The sequence below is a fragment of the Megalobrama amblycephala genome, linkage group LG4 (assembly GCF_018812025.1).
Source record: "Megalobrama amblycephala isolate DHTTF-2021 linkage group LG4, ASM1881202v1, whole genome shotgun sequence".
Taxonomy (NCBI): Eukaryota; Metazoa; Chordata; class Actinopteri; order Cypriniformes; family Xenocyprididae; genus Megalobrama; species Megalobrama amblycephala.
In genome coordinates this window covers 17,534,615-17,554,689 of record NC_063047.1, presented here as the reverse complement: position 1 = coordinate 17,554,689, position 20,075 = coordinate 17,534,615, and the positions used below count along the sequence as shown (strand labels likewise).

At 37.1% G+C, this 20,075-nt stretch overlaps 2 protein-coding genes across 3 annotated transcripts; one reads left to right on the top strand and one right to left on the bottom strand.

Annotated features, from left to right (window-relative positions):
* Positions 1 to 587: 587 nt before the first annotated feature.
* On the bottom strand, positions 588 to 6,318 carry leprotl1 (leptin receptor overlapping transcript like 1). The gene is made up of 4 exons (XM_048188014.1): positions 6,161 to 6,318; positions 5,487 to 5,562; positions 5,217 to 5,403; positions 588 to 1,861 (listed from the first exon to the last, which is right to left on the bottom strand). Exons 1-4 carry the CDS (start codon positions 6,174 to 6,176, stop codon positions 1,745 to 1,747), a joined length of 396 nt encoding a protein of 131 aa, XP_048043971.1. The 5' UTR covers positions 6,177 to 6,318; the 3' UTR covers positions 588 to 1,744.
* Positions 5,572 to 11,783, top strand: LOC125266898 (F-box/LRR-repeat protein 12-like). Of its 2 annotated transcripts, none has more exons than XM_048188013.1 (4): positions 5,572 to 5,595; positions 7,048 to 7,123; positions 9,937 to 10,607; positions 11,467 to 11,783. In XM_048188013.1, coding segments are annotated over exons 1-4 (945 nt in total). In that variant the 5' UTR covers positions 5,572 to 5,593; the 3' UTR covers positions 11,663 to 11,783. The 2 variants fall into 2 exon arrangements, with proteins under 2 accessions (XP_048043970.1, XP_048043969.1); XM_048188012.1 differs by lacking the exon at positions 5,572 to 5,595 and adding an exon at positions 6,607 to 6,748.
* The last annotated feature ends 8,292 nt before the right edge of the window (positions 11,784 to 20,075 follow it).

The window sequence follows — 20,075 nt, the reverse complement described above, 5'->3', positions numbered from 1 at the left end:
GTTCTCTTCATCAAATTTGTTTGTGTGTTATTCAAGAATGGTTGGGTTAATTAAAAAGCTTTTAATAACTTTTTGCCAGCATGGTTTAAAGATCATCTGATCCAATTTTGGTGAAAATGGACAAACCGTCCAGGAGTTTGAAAAAGTAGGTCAAAATTCAAAATGGCAGAAAATTTATTGAATAAAGACAGCTACAAAATTAAAGTAAATCATAAGTAAGTAAGAATCATAAGTATTGTACAAAATAAGTAAATCATCCAGGTACAGTTATCAGAATTTTGGGTGAAACTGGCATGCAAGTCTTTGCATGTTTTATATTAGATTAATGCAAATGTGAATTATTCTTGAAATCTGAGGTAAATCTCGCAGGTGTTTCTGTAACGCAGGCGTGTTGCAGCGACTCTCCCTCATTCCACACTGACAAACCCATACCATACTGACAGAAGAGAAAACCTGCCTAAGGCCTTTGTGTTTCAAAATTGTATATATTATTATTTGTGTGATTATTAAAGGATGAGGTCGCCAGCAAAATCTGAACAGGAACAGTGAGCAAAGGTCAGAGGTTGTGTACAACAAAAGTAAAATTCTTTTTTTTTTTTTTTCAAAAATGGCATTTATTTAAAAAAAGAACAAGAGGGGGAGAAAGTCACAATGTTACTTGTGCCGTTTCTGCACAAACAGTGAGATATAAAATAACAGAACATCTCATCAAAGCGTTAAAGTCAACATGAAACTGCATTTACAACCCATTCAAACTCTGACAACAGATTTTGTGGAAAAGTATACTTGATTTTATCCATGAGGAATCAGGTAGTGGAGAAAAGTATCTCTACATCAGTTTAAAAACATTACATTTTGATTAAAGATTACGAAGGCCAACTTTTTTTTGGAATAGTGTGCCCTGATGAATCATTGACAATATGAGCAGAAATGAGTGAAAGTCAGTTGGGTCCATGTTGATTTCATGTTGACTTTAAACCCTCGGCATCTGGAAACACAGACCAACTGCTTCTTCATTAGTTTCGGGGGGATTTATAGAAACTCGCATGATTTTGTGTTTATTTTTGAATTTACACCTTAAATGATGAATATAAGCTAGTCTACATGCTTTTAAATCAATCATGATCTCAATTTCATAGTTAGCTGATAAAGTTACTGATTTTTTTGTTTGTTTTGTTTTTTAAAGAAACGTGTCTGGGAAATCTGGAAACCTCACAATGCCTAAAGCATCACTATGCAATAAAAACAAACTAACAGAATCATTCAAATCAACATGAACATAATGAGCTTCATTCTACAATCTCATGTTTAATGCGCCATCAAAGAGAAAACAAGAGTGACAGGAACAAATAAATAAGTTCTGAATAAAAAAAAGCAAAGCTGGTAACAGAAAAGACATCAGAGTCATAAAGCTGAAGACGGATGAGACGCTGAAATGTTTCCGGTTTCAGACAGAAGGAGCGCGTGCGTACAATGAAATGCTCGGACGAAACAATCTGACGTCACCAGTGTTTGTTTGACCACCTGAATTCAGTCGTGCATGAAAAAAAATAAAAAAATAAAATAAAACAATCTGATGTCAGACAAATCTAAAATCAAACAAAATTATTGCACTGATTTCTTGCATCTATCAATGGGCGGCAGTTATAAATAAAAACAATAATGTCAGAGTAAAACAAACTGCTGTAACAGTATCATAGTGACGCTGCATCGAGGAGAAACAGTCCAGACGCGGCGCCGCGCTTCACCACTGCTGCCAACTGAAGTCATCGTTCGACCCAAAGACCAGGAAGAAGCCCAGGATGGTGGCGAAGATGACGATGTTTCCCGTCAGGACGAGCGCACAGGCTCCCCACTCGATCTGCAGACAATCACATTAAATATTCAGGCAACCATCTGGAAATCAATCTCATCAATCCATGCTTTCACATTTAAAGAGTCAAGGTGACATCAAACGGCCTGAGATCACTGCTTGATATTTATAGGGCTGGATTGACAATATCCATTAACTGATCATGAATGAATGCTCCGTGTGTGGTTTGTTTCACATGCTGCGACAGACTTTTCTTTGTGTCAGGTCAGGGCCACAATTTAATAAACAATAAGTTTATATTAAGTGACTTAAAATGTAGAGACAGAGTCTTTGTTTTGCTCGGTTTCGCCAACGAAAATAGTTCCAAAAAATAGTCTCTGCAGCAACGCACAGGTATTTTGTTACCGAATTAATCTGTATGTTTGAACAAACTGGGTGAGTCAATGATTCAATGACTCATTTTTTAAGACAGCGACTTTCTGCCACTGATTTGCGGTTTTTGGTTCATTTTTAAAATATTCAATTTTTTCCTATCATTCCTATATTCCAAATTTTAGATTTAAAACGGTAATGACATTTTTTACGCAATTTTAATTGCAGTGTAAATGCATGCACAAAATATAAATCACCCCCAATATCCTTAAACAGGAGGGAACAGCCATTTGTAGTGGTGTCCGAAACCATAGTGGACATTATCAAATGCACTCATTCAATCCCATAATGCACCGCAATAACAAGCGTACAACTGATGTACCCACAACGACTAGATAATACCCATAATGCACTGTGAGAGTCAAATTAATTGCCATGTCTGACCAGAAGATGGCGCCCGCAGCTGAATCATCCATCCTTTCGTTCATTTTCCAAACCGCTGGTCCAATGTGGGTACAGCGTAAATTCATTTTTAATTGATTATTAAAGGGGACCTATTATGCAAAATTCACTTTTGAACATAAATGTGTGTTGGCAGTGTGTGTACACAACCACCCTATAATGATAAAAAAAATTTAAATCCCCATAAATCATAAGCAGCGTCTCAGAACAAGCCGTTTCCAGATCCCTGGCAGTGTGACGTCACATTAGCCACAGGCCCCGCCCACAAATGTTGACAGACACTGTCGTTTTAACATAGAACCGCCCTGAGCGAGTTCACAGCCAGTTGTACAGTCCGCCATTGCTGCACTGACGAGAACGTCTCCCAAGCGTTTTAGGTGTTCTGTAGCTGGATGGATTAATCCACATAGCTCTCTCCATTTACTCCCTAAATCTGAGCCGCTGAAGACGAGGTGGATTCATTTTGTTTCTGAAGAAAATGCTCCCTCAAGTCTACTGAAATTTGTTTATGTCTGCGCAAATCATTTCATACCAGACTTTGTGAACGAATGTCAATACAAAGGGACAATACAAAACAGAGGTTGTGCTAAAAAATTGTTACTCAAGGATAGATCAGTACAAACTGTTTGTGATCCAGCTTACAGCCTCCAGAGTGATACTGGATACGGCAGTAATGAAGGTGAGAGCACTTTATTACAGTTCATCGGAGTTGATTTACGGATATAAAGTTTACCAGTTTATTAAGCACCACCCGAAAAAGCATAAGGTCTTTATATATTTGTTTACTGTTAGTTGTAACAAGTGTTTGTGTTCTTCGCTGTGTATGTTGATGATAATGCAAGGGAGAGAGAGAGTTTTTGCTCAACTCCAAAAAGTGGCAATTTTAACATGCTATAAAAAATTATCTGTGGGTTATTTTGAACTAAAACTTCACATACACACTCTGTGGACATCAGAGACTTATTTTACATATTGTAAAATGGGGCATAATAGGTCCCCTTTAAAGGGTTAGTTCACCCAAAAAGGAAAATTCTGTATCAATTCTGTATTAATTACTCATTATTTACTCACCCTCATGTCATTCTACACCTGTAAGACCTTCATTCATCTTTGGAACACAAATTAAGATCTTTTTGATGAAATCCGATGGCTCAGTGAGGCCTGCAACGCCAGCAATGGTACTTCCTCTCTCAAGATCCATTAATGTACTAAAAACATATTTAAAACAGTTCATGCGAATACAGTGGTTCTACCTTAATATTATGAAGTGACGAGAATACTTTTTGTGCACAAAAAAAAACAAAACTAATGACTTTTTAACAATATTTAGTGATGGCCGATTTCAAAACACTGCTTCATGAAGCTTCAGAGCGTTACGAATCTTTTGTGTCAAATCAGTGATTCGGATCCTGTATCAACCCGTCAAACTGCTGAAATCACGTGACTCTGGCGCTCCGAACCGCTGTTTCGATTCGTAAAGCTCCGAATCTTCCTGAAGCGGTGTTTTGAAATCGGCCATCACTAAATAAAACGTTATTTTGTTTTTTTGCCGCACCAAAAATATTCAACACTTTATAATATTAATATTGAACCGCTGTACTCACATGACCTGATTTAAATATGTTTTTAGTACATTAATGGATCTTGAGAGAGGAAATGTCATTGCTGGCTATGCAGGCCTCACTGAGCCATCGGATTTCATCAAAAATATCTTAATTTGTGTTCTGAAGATGAACGAAGGTCTTACGGGTGTGGAACGACATGAGGCTAAGTAATAAATGACATTATTTTCATTTTTGGGTGAACTAACCCTTTAATTACGGTTTATACATGGTAGTTTCCATGACAGACTTCAAGATTAATCATTTCGTTACTACTGGAGCTGCCAGTTTGCTAAGTTTGAATAGATTATTAAACAGCACAAACTATGCAAACACTCAGTGTCTGAATTCACTCACTCGTTTTCATGCACCCCTTTAAGTAAGTGGTCTATATTAGTGGACTAATGTAAGGAGTAGTGAAAGAGGGAGTAGGGGGTGATTTCAAACACAGCCAGTCACTTACTTCACTGAATGAATCAGCCATTTTGAACAAATCGATTGAATCGATTGAGCGACTTGCCGCCACCTACTGGTGCTTTTTGTTTCACATTTAAAATATTCTATTTTTTTCTATCGTTTCTATATTCCAAATTTGAAACGGTAACCTCACAACATTATTTATGCAATTTTAATTGCAGTGTAAATGCATGTACAAGTGCTCCTTAAGAACTATAAGTGCAGAGACAGAGACAACATCAGCAGAACAGAATATGAAGGAGAAATGGACTGATTTTCTCTAATGTCTGGTATACTCACTTTGTGGTCATGCATTTGTGTTGATGAGTATGATAATCTGTAAGCAGCTTCCTAATGTCCCAATAACAGCTCTGTTGTAGATATTAAACCCATGTTTGCCTTGATAATCAATTCCAAACATCCCAACATTTACTCTTGTTGAATATGCTGTTCCACCTGACAGAACTCAACTGTGCTTCATGTTGACTTTAACAGGAAGGTCTGATATTTACCACAGCGGCGCGGGCGAATATGACGGGCAGGCCGAAGGCCGACACGACAATCCCCGTGGTCAGGAATATGGCCAGTTCTTTGCAGGCATTACTAGCCGAGTCAGTGTCGTCCACCACGCGTCGAGAGATGCAGTACGGGATGGGTGACAGGATGTAGAAGAAGAGCAGGAACAGAGGCCAGTATTTACTGCACAGAAACACCAGCGCATGAACAAGCAGCACACACATGCAGCAGATCACATGACCACCCCAACATCATGTGACACTTACTTATAAACGGGCAGAGCGCAGCCCAGCATGAGGAACATCAGGCCGATCGCTCCTCCAAACGACAGACTGATGAGAGCTGAGAGAGCAAGAGCAGATATAAGTTTTAAATGTCAGTTTAAACTCTAAATAAATATATGTGTGTGTATATATATATATATATATATATATATATATATATATAATATATATATACATACACACACATATACATACATATAATGTGTGTGTATTTATATGTATGTGTGTGTGTGTATATATATATATATATATATATATATATATATATATATATATATATATATATATATAAATACACACACATTATATTATATATATATATATATATATATAAATACACACACATTATATTTATATATATATATATATATATAAATACACACACATTATTTATATATATATATATATATATATATATATATTCACATAAACATTAATGAATGTTTCCAACTTTATAGGACTATAGAAAATAGGTCACAAATATATTGAGAATTTACGTTCAAATTTATGTGTTTCTTTAATATATTTTCAATTCAAATAGAGGCGATGTTTGTTTGTGTTTCGATGGAGGATGTAAATCTGCGGCCGCTAATAAACATCAAACATCTTTCGCTTCATTAATACACACTCTCACACACACAGCTTAATGTGCTCACCTTTAATTCCCGCCATTGCGTAGATTCATAAACACACTAATTAACAGTTTGAATAATTAAAGCTAAAGAAACTCCTCGCGATTATGATCCTCTGCAAGGCTAGCGCTGCCCTCCACACTGCGCATGCGCCAGACTAGACCACTTCCGGTGACCGCAAAACAACACAACAAATCAAACATTAAAGTGTAACAAACGTTATATATTACAATAAAATTACTGACAGATATACTTATTACATGAGAATATTTTTAAACAAAGATCGATGCGATGTTAACAACACATTATTTCCGACAGAAATTATTTTTCTAAACCCTTTTAATGTCAATAGTCGTAGAAAATTAAGCTGATTGATCCGCAACAGCTCTCAAATAGCTTATAATATAAATATGACAATTCTAAAGTATTAATTGTGTGCAAAAAACGCAGCTTGTCACCGGTAATGTGTCCGTCAGTGTGTCAGAGCGTTAACTAAAGGTTCCGCACTGAAATGGCCGCGGTGAGATGCTGCACTCTGGACTTTTTTCCCGAAAACATTTTAATTGATATTTTATCTTATTTAAATGTGCGAGAACTCGTGCGCAACTCCAGGTACAATATCGCGTCGAGTGTCGTGAAATAACTGTGTTAGTTACACGTGAGAGCAGTTCTGTCGGTAAAAGTGTTTTATGTTTATGTTTTGTTTTTATCGCATATAATGTTTCATAAAATGAATTGATTGAATGAAGAAACATCAGTTATTACTGATTTACTGTGACAGATGAGAGATTCTGTCGTTTCAGTCACATAATAGCCGGCGATCAGACAGCCGGAAGTCATCAAACACAAACAAACAAACAAAAGCGTGTAATTTCATAAATGAATATATGAATATATGTGTGTGTTTGTAGGGTGTGCAGGCGCTGGAAGCAGCTGGTGAAGGACCAGAGACTGTGGAGAGCTGTCGATCTGTCCGCCTGGAAAAGAGTGAGAGTTTTGTTCGTCAATTCAAGATCTTTATTGTTTTATATTACCATCTGTACTTTAGTTGAACTGAACTGGGGCCCGTTCATTATATTATAGTGAATTTCTCTGAGATGTCACAGTTTTAAGTCTGGATGTCCTGTGAAGAACACATTCAGGGCTTTTCATAGATACCAAATGTTTGGAAGTTTCACCATGAACACTCCTTGGTCTTTATAATGACTGACATTAATTTAGTGATCAAATTTAACAACCTTATGGAAATATGAAATTATTTTGTAATTATCATTTAAATCTGACTAATTTACAAATTGTTTGTCATAAATCAACATCTCAGGAAAATGTTATGGGGTTTCAAATCAAAATTTGACTTTCTGTTATGAAACATAACATTGATTTCATACATGACGGCTGTAGAGGACACCAGGACTTAAAGGGTTAGTTCACCCAAAAATGAAAATAATGTCATTTATTACTCACCCTCATGTCGTTCCACACCCGTAAGATCTTCGTTCATCTTCAGAACACAAATTAAGATATTTTAGTTGAAATCCGATGGCTCAGTGAGGCCTGCATAGCCAGCAATGACATTTCCTCTCTCAAGATCCATTAATGTACTAAAAACATATTTAAATCAGTTCATGTGAGTACAGTGGTTCAATATTAATATTATAAAGCGTCGAGAATATATTTGGTGTGCCAAAAAAACAAAATAACGACTTATATAGTGATGGCCAATTTCAAAACACTGCTTCATGAAGCTTCGGAGCGTTATGAATCAGTGTGTCGAATCATGATTCGGATCGCGTGTCAAACTGCTGAAATCACGTGACGTTGGCACTCCGAACCGCTGATCCGACACGCTGATTCATAACGCTCCGAAGCTTCTTGAAGCAGTGTTTTGAAATTGGCCATATATCTTTGATAACATAGTTGAGAATCATCTTTATACAAAGTTTGGTATAAAAATACTGAAACCTAAAAATGTATTGCCGATTTAAAAAAAAAAAAAAACTTTTTCATGTCTTATTTTATTTTTTAAAAACTGAGTCATGGTGTCCACTAGAGAAGGCATAGCATAACATATGAATAAAATATAATTTTCAATTTTCCCATTTTATTTCTTATGCTCTAAACAATGTAATGACATGAAAAAAATACTAAATTCACAAAACTTTTTTTTTCTGGTAGTCAGGAGGCTATACACAGTCAAACCAATAATTATTTTTCAGACATTTTTGATTATTTTTGATAAGTAAGTTAGGATAGCAAAATAAAGTAAACTGTGACATATTATATCCAAAAATTCTTCATACAGTGGACAACCAGTAAATTGATAAAAATTTGGGACCAAAAATTATTCAGACACTTTGACCTGACCTTGTTTTGCTCAAGTATTTTCTGACATAATTAAGATTAATTTTCTGACACAGTTTAACTCTGAGATCTTGTCATATTTTATTACCATTTTTTAACTATAGTGAATAAACTGTATTAATGAATTAAATGTTCAAGGTGTCTGAATACATTTTGGTTTGACTGTATATATGTTGTGGTAGATTTTCCCCTACGCCCCTAAGCGTCTCCTAATTGAAGCTTAAATAATTTGAACATGATCACTTGGGAATAAGGTCTCTAGTGTTAACAAAAAACAGACAGACTCCAGACTGTGCCTTAGAATATGCTTTAATCACGATAAGGTTAATCACCTCGTATCAATCACAGAGAATCCCAGCAGCAGTTTATATAGGATAGAAGCATGGCAAAGCATTCTGCAATGTGATTGGTTCTTCATGTCAAACCCTTCTGTTACTAAGTAAAGCAAGATCTGACCAAATCATGTTTATTAGTTTGCTGGTTACTCAATATCATGGGGCTGTTATATTTATATAGTTGTCTAACTTTCTCTAAGTTTCATTTCCACTTTTCTTATATTCAGATATGACTCAGACACACGCTGACTTCACACTGTCCAAGTTTTGAGGACATTTAGGTTTCAAAAGCATATAAATATTAGTCCTGCAAGGAAAAATAAATGTTATTTATGATTAATTAAAAAATTCCATCATAATGTGCGTATATATATATATATATATATATATTATTGTAGGCCTATATATTGTTATATTGATAATTTGGTCTTAGTTTACTCCTGCATTTAGTTTTGGGGCAGTTTTTTTACTGTCCATTGTCCCTATCAAATAAAGAATTAAATAAAAAATAGATAAATAAATGCTTTAGTACAATGAAATTCTTATTTCGTTCATTCCTCTTAAGAAAAACATGGTACAAGGCCATAAGAAACCGTAGAACACTAAGACAATAAATATACTTTTTAAATTTGACTTTATACATTTTACTTGTTTAACCCTCTGGTGTTCCTCTTAGGGGATAATATTCACCTCTAAAATATGCATAATTTATATTTACATATCAAAATAAGTGGTGCAGATTTCTATATAAATGTCATATTTCTAAATAAATATTAGAATATAAATAATAATAATTTCTATATAAATATTTCAATTCAAATATTAGTAAAAAATACAAAATATCTATTTATTTGTATAAAATAACAAGATATTTAAAATCCAATGCATGGAAGGCAGATTGGCGCCATCTGGTGGGAGAAATAAAATCATTTGTAATACCATAGTGTAACCACTAGATGTCTGTATAGTCATATATATATATATATAATTCACATATAGAGACACTTTTCACTATCCAATCAATTCAAATAAAGTCCTGCCCTATTTTTCTCCCATCCTGTTTGACTTATTTCACTGTGGTTCATCTGTTCTCGTGTGTTTTAGGTGACATCTCGAGTGCTATGGATTTTACTGCGTCAGTATCTGGGTCATGGACTGCGACAACTGCGCCTGCGCGGCCTCCTGCTGTCTGCGCGTGGCGGCGCCTTCCTCACAGAGTCCTGGCTGCAGGCGCTGCGCTCAAAGTGCCCACGTCTGCGCAGACTCTGCCTGCTGCACGCAGACCTGCGCGGTTTAAGCAGCTGCCGCCTGCTGCCTCCTTCATTAGAGGTGCTAGAACTGCATTTTTGTGAAGTCCCGTCCGGATTCTTTGCACAGGATCCCTCCGGATCCACCGCAGACACCATAGAAACGCTCATCCTCGACAACGTGCCGTCTTTCTCCGATCAGCACCTGCGCAGTCTCAGCTCGTGGCAGCGATTAAAGCGTCTAGAGCTGCGCGATCTCATCCGCGTGACCGTAGCCGGTCTGAAGAGCTGCGTCCCGCCCGGCGCGCAGACGCTCGCGCACCTCAAACACCTGGAGCTGGAGACGTGCAGCCGGATGCAGATGGTGGCGCTGGGTCTGGGCGAGGGATGGCCGGGTCTGGAGCGGCTCAGTTTGGGCGGGAAGGAAGTCAGTCCGGGCCTGCTGTCTCTCAGCCGCCTGCCGGACCTGCGCTCGCTGCGTCTGCGCACATGCAGACTCACGCAGATGATGGTGCTCAGAAGTTGCAGGTGGGTGGAAAAAATAGACATGTATTTTTATATCTTTTTTTACACTCGTTTATTTTAAAGTTCTGTGGTTTGACAGATGGATAAAAGTGGAATAATTATAATTGGAAAATGTATAGTTTTTTGTTGTTTTTAAAGGAACACTCCACTTTTTTTGAAAATAGGCTAATTTTTCAACTCCCCTAGAGTTAAACAGTTGAGTTTTACCGTTTTTGAATCCATTCAGCCGATCTCTGGGTCTGGCGGTACCACTTTTAGCGTAGCTTAGCATAGTTCATTGAATCTGATTAGACCGTTAGCATCTCTCTCAAAAATGACTAAAAGAGTTTCGATATTTTTCCTATTTAAAACTTGACTCTTCTGTAGTTACATCGTGTACTAAGACCGACGGAAAATTAAAAGTTAAGATTTTCTAGGCCGATATGGCTAGAAACTATACTCTCATTCTAGCGTAATAATCAAGGAACTTTGCTGCCGTACCATGGGTGCCGCAGGCGCAATGATATTACGCAGCCATATCATAGTTTCTAGACATATCGGCCTAGAAAATCGTAACTTTTAATTTTCCGTCAGTCTTAGTACACGATGTAACTACAGAAGAGTCAAGTTTTAAATATCAAAACTCTTTGGTCATTTTTGAGCGAGATGCTAACGGTCTAATCAGATTCAATGAACTATGCTAAGCTATGCTAAAAGTGGTACCGCCAGACCCGGAGATCGGCTGAATGGATTCGAAAACGGTAAAACTCAACTATTTAACTCTAGGGGAGTTGAAAAATGAGCCTATTTTCAAAAAAAAGTGGAGTGTTCCTTTAAAGAGCCTGTTCTGCTCACAAACTGACGTGTGGTTTGATTGGCGCAGGTGTTTGACGCAGCTGCGCCTGCTGGAGTTCATCGAGGTGGAGTTTGTAGAGGACGAGGTGACACAGGACGAGACCGACAGACCGCAGGCGAGTGAAGACGATCCCGCGCCGAGCCTCAGGTGCGCGCTGCGCTCGATGCTGCCCGGATGCGTCACGAGTTTCACCAAATGTACGCGCACCGTCAACAAAGACTGACGCTTTTCATGAGGACGAGCTGGTGTGAACAGACTGAAAACAAACACCCTCGTCTTCACAAACCAGTTTAGAAAAGCAGAGAACATGATTTTTAATCTATAATAAATTATGTCTGAATACAGTGAATGCTTACTCGTTGTTTTTTTGCACTGCCTGTTATTTAAATTACTTTACATTAATGGAAATCTAATGAGAACTACAAATACATTGTTGATTGGCTGCTGGCCATGTTTTTTTAAGTATCCAAGACATATTAGAGGATATGTTAGGAAATCCGCCACAGAAAATGCATACCAATTTTCAACTTCATGGATCATATGGTTGTGAAGTTATAATGGTTTTAGTTGTAGCGCCCCCTATGGGCTATATGCACGGTTACTTCCTGGTTGTGGTTAAGCCAGCTCGGGCATTCTGTAGTCGCTGTACATCGACACAAAACCATCAATGACTTTTTAATGTTGCATTCATATTTTAATGCAGTTATCACATTTACTTAATTTGACAATAAACCAGTTTTATTGATTGCAATAAAGACGAAGCTATTAAGCTATTTTTAATGTGATGACCACAAACATTATTTGTTCATCCTTCTGAGATTGTCCCCATTGTAAAACCGAACGTTTCAAAATGTAGGAAATTCAACATTTGATAGAAAACGCTTATTTAAAAATAAAAAAGACAATAATTACCACTTTAACCAGCAGGTGGCGGCAAAGTAGCATTTATTTGCGCATATAACAGCCATTTCCTCTCATCGTTTTTCACCCAGTTTTTGACTAAATATTAAACATTATAAAATAACTAGGTTTAAAAATACATTTTGTCAATGTGAAGTATGAAGTCCTCAAAAAATCTCATGAAAAACAATAACTTTTCTTGTGAATGAATGACACAGAAGGCGAGCGCCGCTCTCTCTTTATAATCACAGCAGCTGTCAGTCAGAGCAGCACAAGATCAATGATTTCAGCACAATTGTAAAAACACACATTTTATTCAATTAATCTAACTAAAGTGCAAAATAAATATGTAATTTTTGAAGCTTTTTTTTTCACATAAAAGTGTGAAAACTGATGGTCGAATTGAATTTAGTCGAGGAGGAACACTGAGGTACGTCTTTATTTATTTATTATGCCCTCTTACATTTGAATAACTAAATGAATGCCATGCCTGACTATTTAAGTGTCTATATTCTGATTATAAACTAAGTATTACACTACTGATGCTCAACACACCAGCAAATGACTCTCACCAGAAGTTTTCCAGCTGGCTTATATTAATGCGGAAGTTCTAAAGAAGCATACAGTCCATTAGTGTAACTGCACGAAACTTGATGTGCATCCTCAGAATGTCCTGTTGTCTGGACATTGCAAGCTTGTTAAGCAGCTATAGGTCAACTTGTCCAAAATGGACGTTGTCTGACCAATTAACTTATAACTTTGCAATGCTTTGATGAATTAAAGTTCTTTTTGGTAACTTTTTGCCAGCACCGTGCCTAGTTGCTGTGTGCCACTTTTGGTGAAGACTGGATTAACGGCCTAGGAGGAATTCGATAAAGTAGGTTTTTAGGAAAATTCAAAATGGTGGGGAACTTTTGTAAGGCTTGATTCAAGGATATAGGGCAAAGAGCGTAGAAACCAAGAGGCGACACTTTTGATACTTTTTGTGTAACAGCCACAAGATGGCGCTCCGGTAGCGCGGCTGCCATTATGGGGTAAAAAATACTAACTGGACCATTGAATCGTTAACATCTTACGCACCCAAAATCTGCAAATTTCACTGCCAAATCAGAAGCGCAGAACAGTTTTTTAAATTAAGTCACCAGTAAATTGTATGGCTCCTACAGTAAATGTTGTATTGTCTTATAAATGTTTTATTTTACCAGTTGTGGAATCCAACCATTCATCTATTTGAGGTAATGTAGTTAGCCTACTTTATTGAGTATTTCCATTTTATGCAACTTTACACATTTATTAATAGTAAATTAATAATTAATAAATTTAAGATCATCATGTTTTCAGTGAACAATATATTTCAGACCTAGTGGAGTTACAGTGATAATATCTAGGTCTGAATTGAAATATATATATTGTACATTTTAATGGATCACGCTACAAACATAATGATCTTATAATTCATGATGCATTGCTGTGTCCGTTATCGCATAATTCACACTTTTGGACACTTTTGCTTTAACGGACATTAGACAACACTGCAAAATCAAGCTGTTATATTCATATATTTACTGTCCAACATTCCCAATTTTTCTGATGCATGCCCTTCATTTCATTTCATATGTTGGTAATAATTCAGTGTTTATAAGCCTTTTAAAGAATTCTAACCCAAACTGACTGGGTTTCTAGAGAGCAAAGGTTTTGTCAAAAGTGGAAGACTTAAAGGTGCTAAAGAGGATGTTTTGTTTTATACATTTTTGCAATATTACTTGAAACTGTTTTTACTAACTGATAAAAGACTATTTATTAGGTGCACTGAAAGGAATAATATTAATATGCATCATCTGTGCACGAGGTAGGGCCTTAAAAACATCGCGTCATCGCGTAAACGATTGGCCCTCTGGCTTGTCAATCACTGCCGTGACATTCCTTGTGAGAGACGAGTGCGGCTGCGCGCTCCAGTAACTTTCCACACTCCACAGGCGCCGCATGCAATGTCTTTGTCAGGAGACAGGAGTAACAACTGCAGATTATGAGTTACCTGCGGTGAGTCCGACATAATGAATCCAAAAAACACGACACAGCGAATGCCGGTGGTAAACACTCGTGTTCCAATACTCGTGCACGAATTTTGGGAGGCGTTCCCTCGAAAGGAAGGGGGGTTGTTCGTACGCATGCGCTCATTTCAAAAACTCAGTAACAGTCTTTGGTTTCTTATGCCGAGTTCAGACTGCACGATTTTCAAAGTAGTCGGGTCACTGTTCTTTTCACACTGCATGACTATCTTGGCCAGCATTCAGTCACTGCTATGTTCATACTGCACGATGGGTCGGCGACAGAAGGTTTCACACTGCATGACTTTACAATAGGAAGAATCGCCGACAACTCTGTCTGGCACGCAAACTACGTTTCACAACCAAACACACGCGAGACATGACAAGGAAACAACGCGCGCAAGACCAGAGTTCTCACGTGAGACTGGCTCTGTGTCTCAATCAGCTCCCTAGGTCGTGAATCAGTATATAATGAAAGTGAATGTGGCTGATACCCTGATCAGTGCCCTGACTACTGAACTAGGGAGCTGATTGAGACACACGGTGGGATTATTATTAAAAATAGTAGCCCGCAAGAAGCTTGAAATACGAATTGCCTGTGCGCTGATTTGCAGCGAAAACAACATAAAGAAAAGAAGAATATGGAGAAGGAAATGTTTGGGGAGACGCGAAGAACAAGGATTGTGTGTTCTGCAACGACAGTTGGAGCAAAATACATAACTTTTCAATGTGCTGCTGTTGATGGTCAAGCAAATGTTTGTGCTTTGCTTCTGTATGATAAAATTGTAATGTTTATCTGAAACGAAGCCATGCTTGCTGATACTGTGGTCTATAACTCCTCCCCGAACTCCCCGCTGCTCTGTATCTTGCTCTCTCATTGGCTGTCGGTCATCGCCGATGTAGTTTTCAGTCAGAACACTTTTCACACTGCAGGATTTTGAATCGCCGACAGGTCCAGATATTTAGCATGCCAAATATCTCACGGGTGTCGGCGACTCGTCGGCGATTCTCTCAGATCACGTCTTTGCTCATTCACACTGCGTGATTGTCACTCGCGTGAACGAGCACCGATTTGCCTGTGATTTCGGGCATTTGTCGGCGATTTCTCAAAACCTGTCGGCGAGCCAAAATCGGGGCTAAAATCGTGCAGTCTGAACTCGGCTTTAAAGCTGGGCATACACTGTGCGATATCTGTGCGATTTCAGCAAGGTTACCAACTCACACTGTACGAGTAGATCGCGTGCGATGGAAAGCCAAAACGCACGATTTATGTGCTCACACTATGCGAGACGTGACTTGACTGCTCACACTATAGGGCTGTCTCATTCGCAGAATCCTTCCAGGGCACTGAAACGTTCGCTCCCTGAAAAGTCCCACAATGCACCGTGAAAACCAGGGAGCATCGATGCTCACTATGCTCCCTTAACGGAAGTTCTGAAGCGCGAAACTTGAATCACGTGAGCCAACTCACTACACATAACGATACGGGATAATTGTTTTTAAAAATACAAACCGTTATTTTATTATATTTCAGCATAAACATACATGGCTAGACAGGTAATGAACATAATCTAGCTAACACTTATAATTTATTCACGGCTGAAATGTTGCACGTATAAGTAACAAGCAAATAATTAATCATAATGTAGTTTAAATAACATTACAAGTAATGTCAGAAAATATCAGCTCTGTTATTGTTCATAAATACCAGTAGTGATGTTGTACAATGAGGACGTTGTCACGTCGCCGGAAATAGAGTCATAAGTGTCCCAATGTGTAGTGAACCAGCATCTTTTACTGTCCTTACCAGTGCCCGAATTCGTGTACAGGATATACTGATTCACGAGCTCGGGAGCTAGGGAACTGATTGAGACACACCCTATGCGTTTGAAATATGCACGATAAACCCACGTACTGGGATGCGCCGATATGTGTTTCCAGAGAATATTGTCAAAAGCATCAGCTATGGATATCAAGAGGATTTAGCATTTCCAATTCATATATTAAATAATAATAATAATAATAATAATTAGCCTATTATTATTATTATTATTATTATTATTATTAGTATTAGTAGTAGTAGTATAGGGTAGGCCTATTTAATATTAAATTGATATTAGCTACAATTCATTCGGCCCGCAATATTTCATAGCGCATCACCGCATAACTGACGCGCTGCGAGGATAATAAAAGATTTGATTAGCTTATAATTAGGCCTACTCCTCACTGAAAATTATTTAAAGACATTTATACAATGAATTAAAGGCATATAATTAAAATTATTAACAGTAGCCTATGTCGCAGACTGCAATAATCAGTCAATGAAAAGCAGCTTCACTTCAAAAACAACCTGTTTAATACGAAATACTTCTCATTTTTTCACCCACTACATACAGTTTATGGGCCACAGGAGAAATATTAAGAAAATAAATTAAGATATATAGCCTACCGTTATCAGGTTGAAGTAGGATTTATCTTGTTGTCTCTGAGAGAATGTGCACCGAAAGCTGGTCGGTTTTACTTTTATTTTTTTGTAAAGGCTGGTGAATAATTGACAGGGGATTGAGACGTCTTCATCGGCATAACTCTCGCGCAAAGTTTGCACATTGCTTGTGTAATATAAAGTAGACACTGACTCGCCTTCCTGGTTTAAAATGGAAAAAATTCCTATATGAGACGTGACATTTTTCTTTATCACCAATTGCCAAATGATGGACAACAGTTCACATTTCCGCATTTAATAAAATTAAGTGAATATTAAATAGCCTACATGAGTAAATAGAAAGTGAAAAGCGAAACATATAAATTAATGATCAAGTAAATTAATACAGGCACCGTGGGTTTATCCATCATGCAACACGAACTGGAGGTAAGCAACATTTTGCTAAATTGCAGCTAGTTTGATAGCTACAGAACTTAAAGATCTCCCTCTTTTCGTTTTCTTTCTTGCTGCATTGAATATTGGTTTAATTTCTTTTTTCGCGCAGGCGCAGTGGGGGGGGGGGGGGGAAACACAGGGTTTAGGCAAGTCGGTTCGTAGCTCTGCTTCAACTGTGCGATATCCTCACGAGGGGCGACCAAATTTCTGACATGCCAGAACTTCATCCGACCATGCGATTGCCAGTCGGGAGAGGTTTATCGCCACTCGTTTCCCCGTGTACACTGCACGAACACTGCACGACAAACGACACACGACAAAGCTGAAAATCGGCCCGACTCGAAAAGAGTCGCACGAGTCAGAATTCGGCTCAAAATCGGACGAAAATCGCACAGTGTATGCCTGCCTTTAGTTGACGAAAAGATCCTTATGGAATTACATTTGATCCAAAAATAATGAACGTAACTTTTCAAAAAAACTAATAAAAATATAAATTGAAACTGAATAAAATGTCTTTGAAACTTAAAAAAATAAATCGCAGGCAAAATGTTTGACTTTGTTTTTAATACACTGCATGTTTTGCTAACAGTTTCTTTTCTTTCTTTCACTGATCTTTACTTACAAAAGCATTTCCAGAGTTTTCATTTATGCTTCTGAAGTTTTCGTTTACGATCCCAGAGTTTTCGTTCGTCTTTCTGGCACAAATCTCTCGCGGGGGCGGGGCCAGCAGTGGTGTGTTCTCATTGGCTACTGAGTTTTTGATTGACAGCTTCTACTTGACCTGGAAGTGAAGACGTCAGTTGCTTTTGCTTTTTCAGATGGAGAGGTATTTTAGAGCTCATTTAGAGCCCACTTTATACAGCAGTGTTGTGTTGATTTAACCCAATCATTACAGGATCTGGTTATGTACTGTACATACAGCCTTGGATTAGATCATATTTAAAGGGGAAAAGGTAGTCTTTAATAATAATACATATAAAGTGTATAGACATATAAAGGAAAATGACTGGAAGGCCAAGAAAACTTTCAAAATCTGATCAGAAGTTTCTCCTTTGAAAAAACTGGAAGTCCAGGAGGTCACATTAAATACTGATTTTTGCTTATAGAATCAATTTTGTTCAGATTTTTTTGTGTGCATATTTCCTGTATTTTCTGTTTGCATTGTAATAAAGACCAAAAAATAAACATGGGTGGTCATTAAAACATTGCTAAAACAACAAAGCTAAGACTTTTGCACAGTACTGTATGGCCAAATGCAAAACCTAATACATGAAAGTAATTATGGCTGAAATTATATATAATTTGTTTGAAATAAATATTTTAAGTTTGCATAATTTGTTATGTGGGAATTCAAAGCAGTTTGTATTGTTAGATTATAATACATCTGATTTCTTATTTTCCAGGGAGTGGAGCAACTTTTCCATTAACAAAATGCTGATGCTGACCCAGAGGAGGGAGTGGTAGCCCCAGAGATCCACTGTCCCCATCAGACAAGAATCTTATTTTGTTCAGACACATCACCTTTGACTGACTGGGATCTTGATCTTCAGACACCTGATATTATGCAAATATTTTAATTTTTTTGGAGCTCTAGATTAAAACAAGACACAGTTCACAAACACACAAGAGGTTGTACTTTATTCTTATTAGTCCATACTGATCTTGGATTAGCATACCAACAACATATGAATGTTAAAGTGAGAGTTCACCCCAAAAAAATTCTCATATATTTTACTCACCCTCATGCCGTCCATGATGCATATTACTTTCTTTCTACAGATAAACATGAATTAGGATTTTTAGGAAAATAATACATGTCTTCGAGTCCTAAAGACACCGTAATCCATGTGACCCAAGTGGATGAATGAAAGTGAAAAAATAGATGAGAAAAATACTAATAATTTAAACTGTTTTAATTATTAACAATCGTTTCCCACCAACCATCATAGGTGTATGGGTTACAGTCCACTTATGGGCTCACAGAGATGGACTATTTTCTTAAAGATATTTGTGCTTATGTGGAGAATGAAAGTCATACAGTCAAACCAAAATGTATTCAGACAACATGAACATTTCATTCCATTCATTAATACAGTTTATTCACTATATTTAAAAAAAATGCTAATAAAATGAATTTTATGAATTGTACACATGTATTCTATAATAGGTGCTTGTGCATTTTTATAGTAATGTACTGTATATCATGAGAATACTGTGCATTACATGAATATGCAGTTAGTGTTTTGTGGATTCTGGTCATTCTTTTCACAACATAATTGCATCCAACACTTTCACTTTGATACCTGTGTGTATGCTGTAGTGACAATAAAGAATTTAAATTTATTTGAATTGATTCATATTTTCATTTACATTTATTCAACTGTTTTTTTTTTATATATATAAGTCACAATTAAAACTGTTGATGACTGTTAAAAAAAATCTACTTTTATATGTTAGATGATAATGTTAACTAAATAAAATAACTAAGTAAAATTATTAGAATGATAAAAAATGGCAACAAGATCATTCTTTGTGTGGAGTACTGAAATGCCCTTTGAGGTCTATACCGTCTTACTGTTATTTTCATATTGTTTGAATCCTTCAGAATTGAGTGATCATTAATTGTGCTGGTGTATGTGTATGTGCTAACAATGGGTAGAGTGATGGCCATGGTTGCCAACCTTGATTACCTGGTTTGGAGTGAGACTTTCTTGACGGCTGAATATATACATGTATATGATACTAGTTTCTCTTGAAATTGTAACAGCACAACCTAATCAGACCCAACAATAGAGAAGAATCATCAGAAA

Excerpts from the sequence above, each read along its gene's own strand:
- LOC125266898 (XM_048188012.1), top strand. The coding sequence starts at position 6,648 with ATGGCCGCGGTGAGATGCTGCACTCTGGACTTTTTTCCCGAAAACATT. Across the intron at positions 7,124-9,936 it reads ATCTGTCCGCCTGGAAAAGA|GTGACATCTCGAGTGCTATG; the intron begins GTGAGAGTTTTG and ends CGTGTGTTTTAG. Across the intron at positions 10,608-11,466 it reads ATGGTGCTCAGAAGTTGCAG|GTGTTTGACGCAGCTGCGCC; the intron begins GTGGGTGGAAAA and ends TGATTGGCGCAG.
- leprotl1 (XM_048188014.1), bottom strand. Across the intron at positions 5,404-5,486 it reads TGCGCTCTGCCCGTTTATAA|TAAATACTGGCCTCTGTTCC; the intron begins GTAAGTGTCACA and ends GTTTCTGTGCAG. Across the intron at positions 1,862-5,216 it reads TATTCGCCCGCGCCGCTGTG|ATCGAGTGGGGAGCCTGTGC; the intron begins GTAAATATCAGA and ends GATTGTCTGCAG.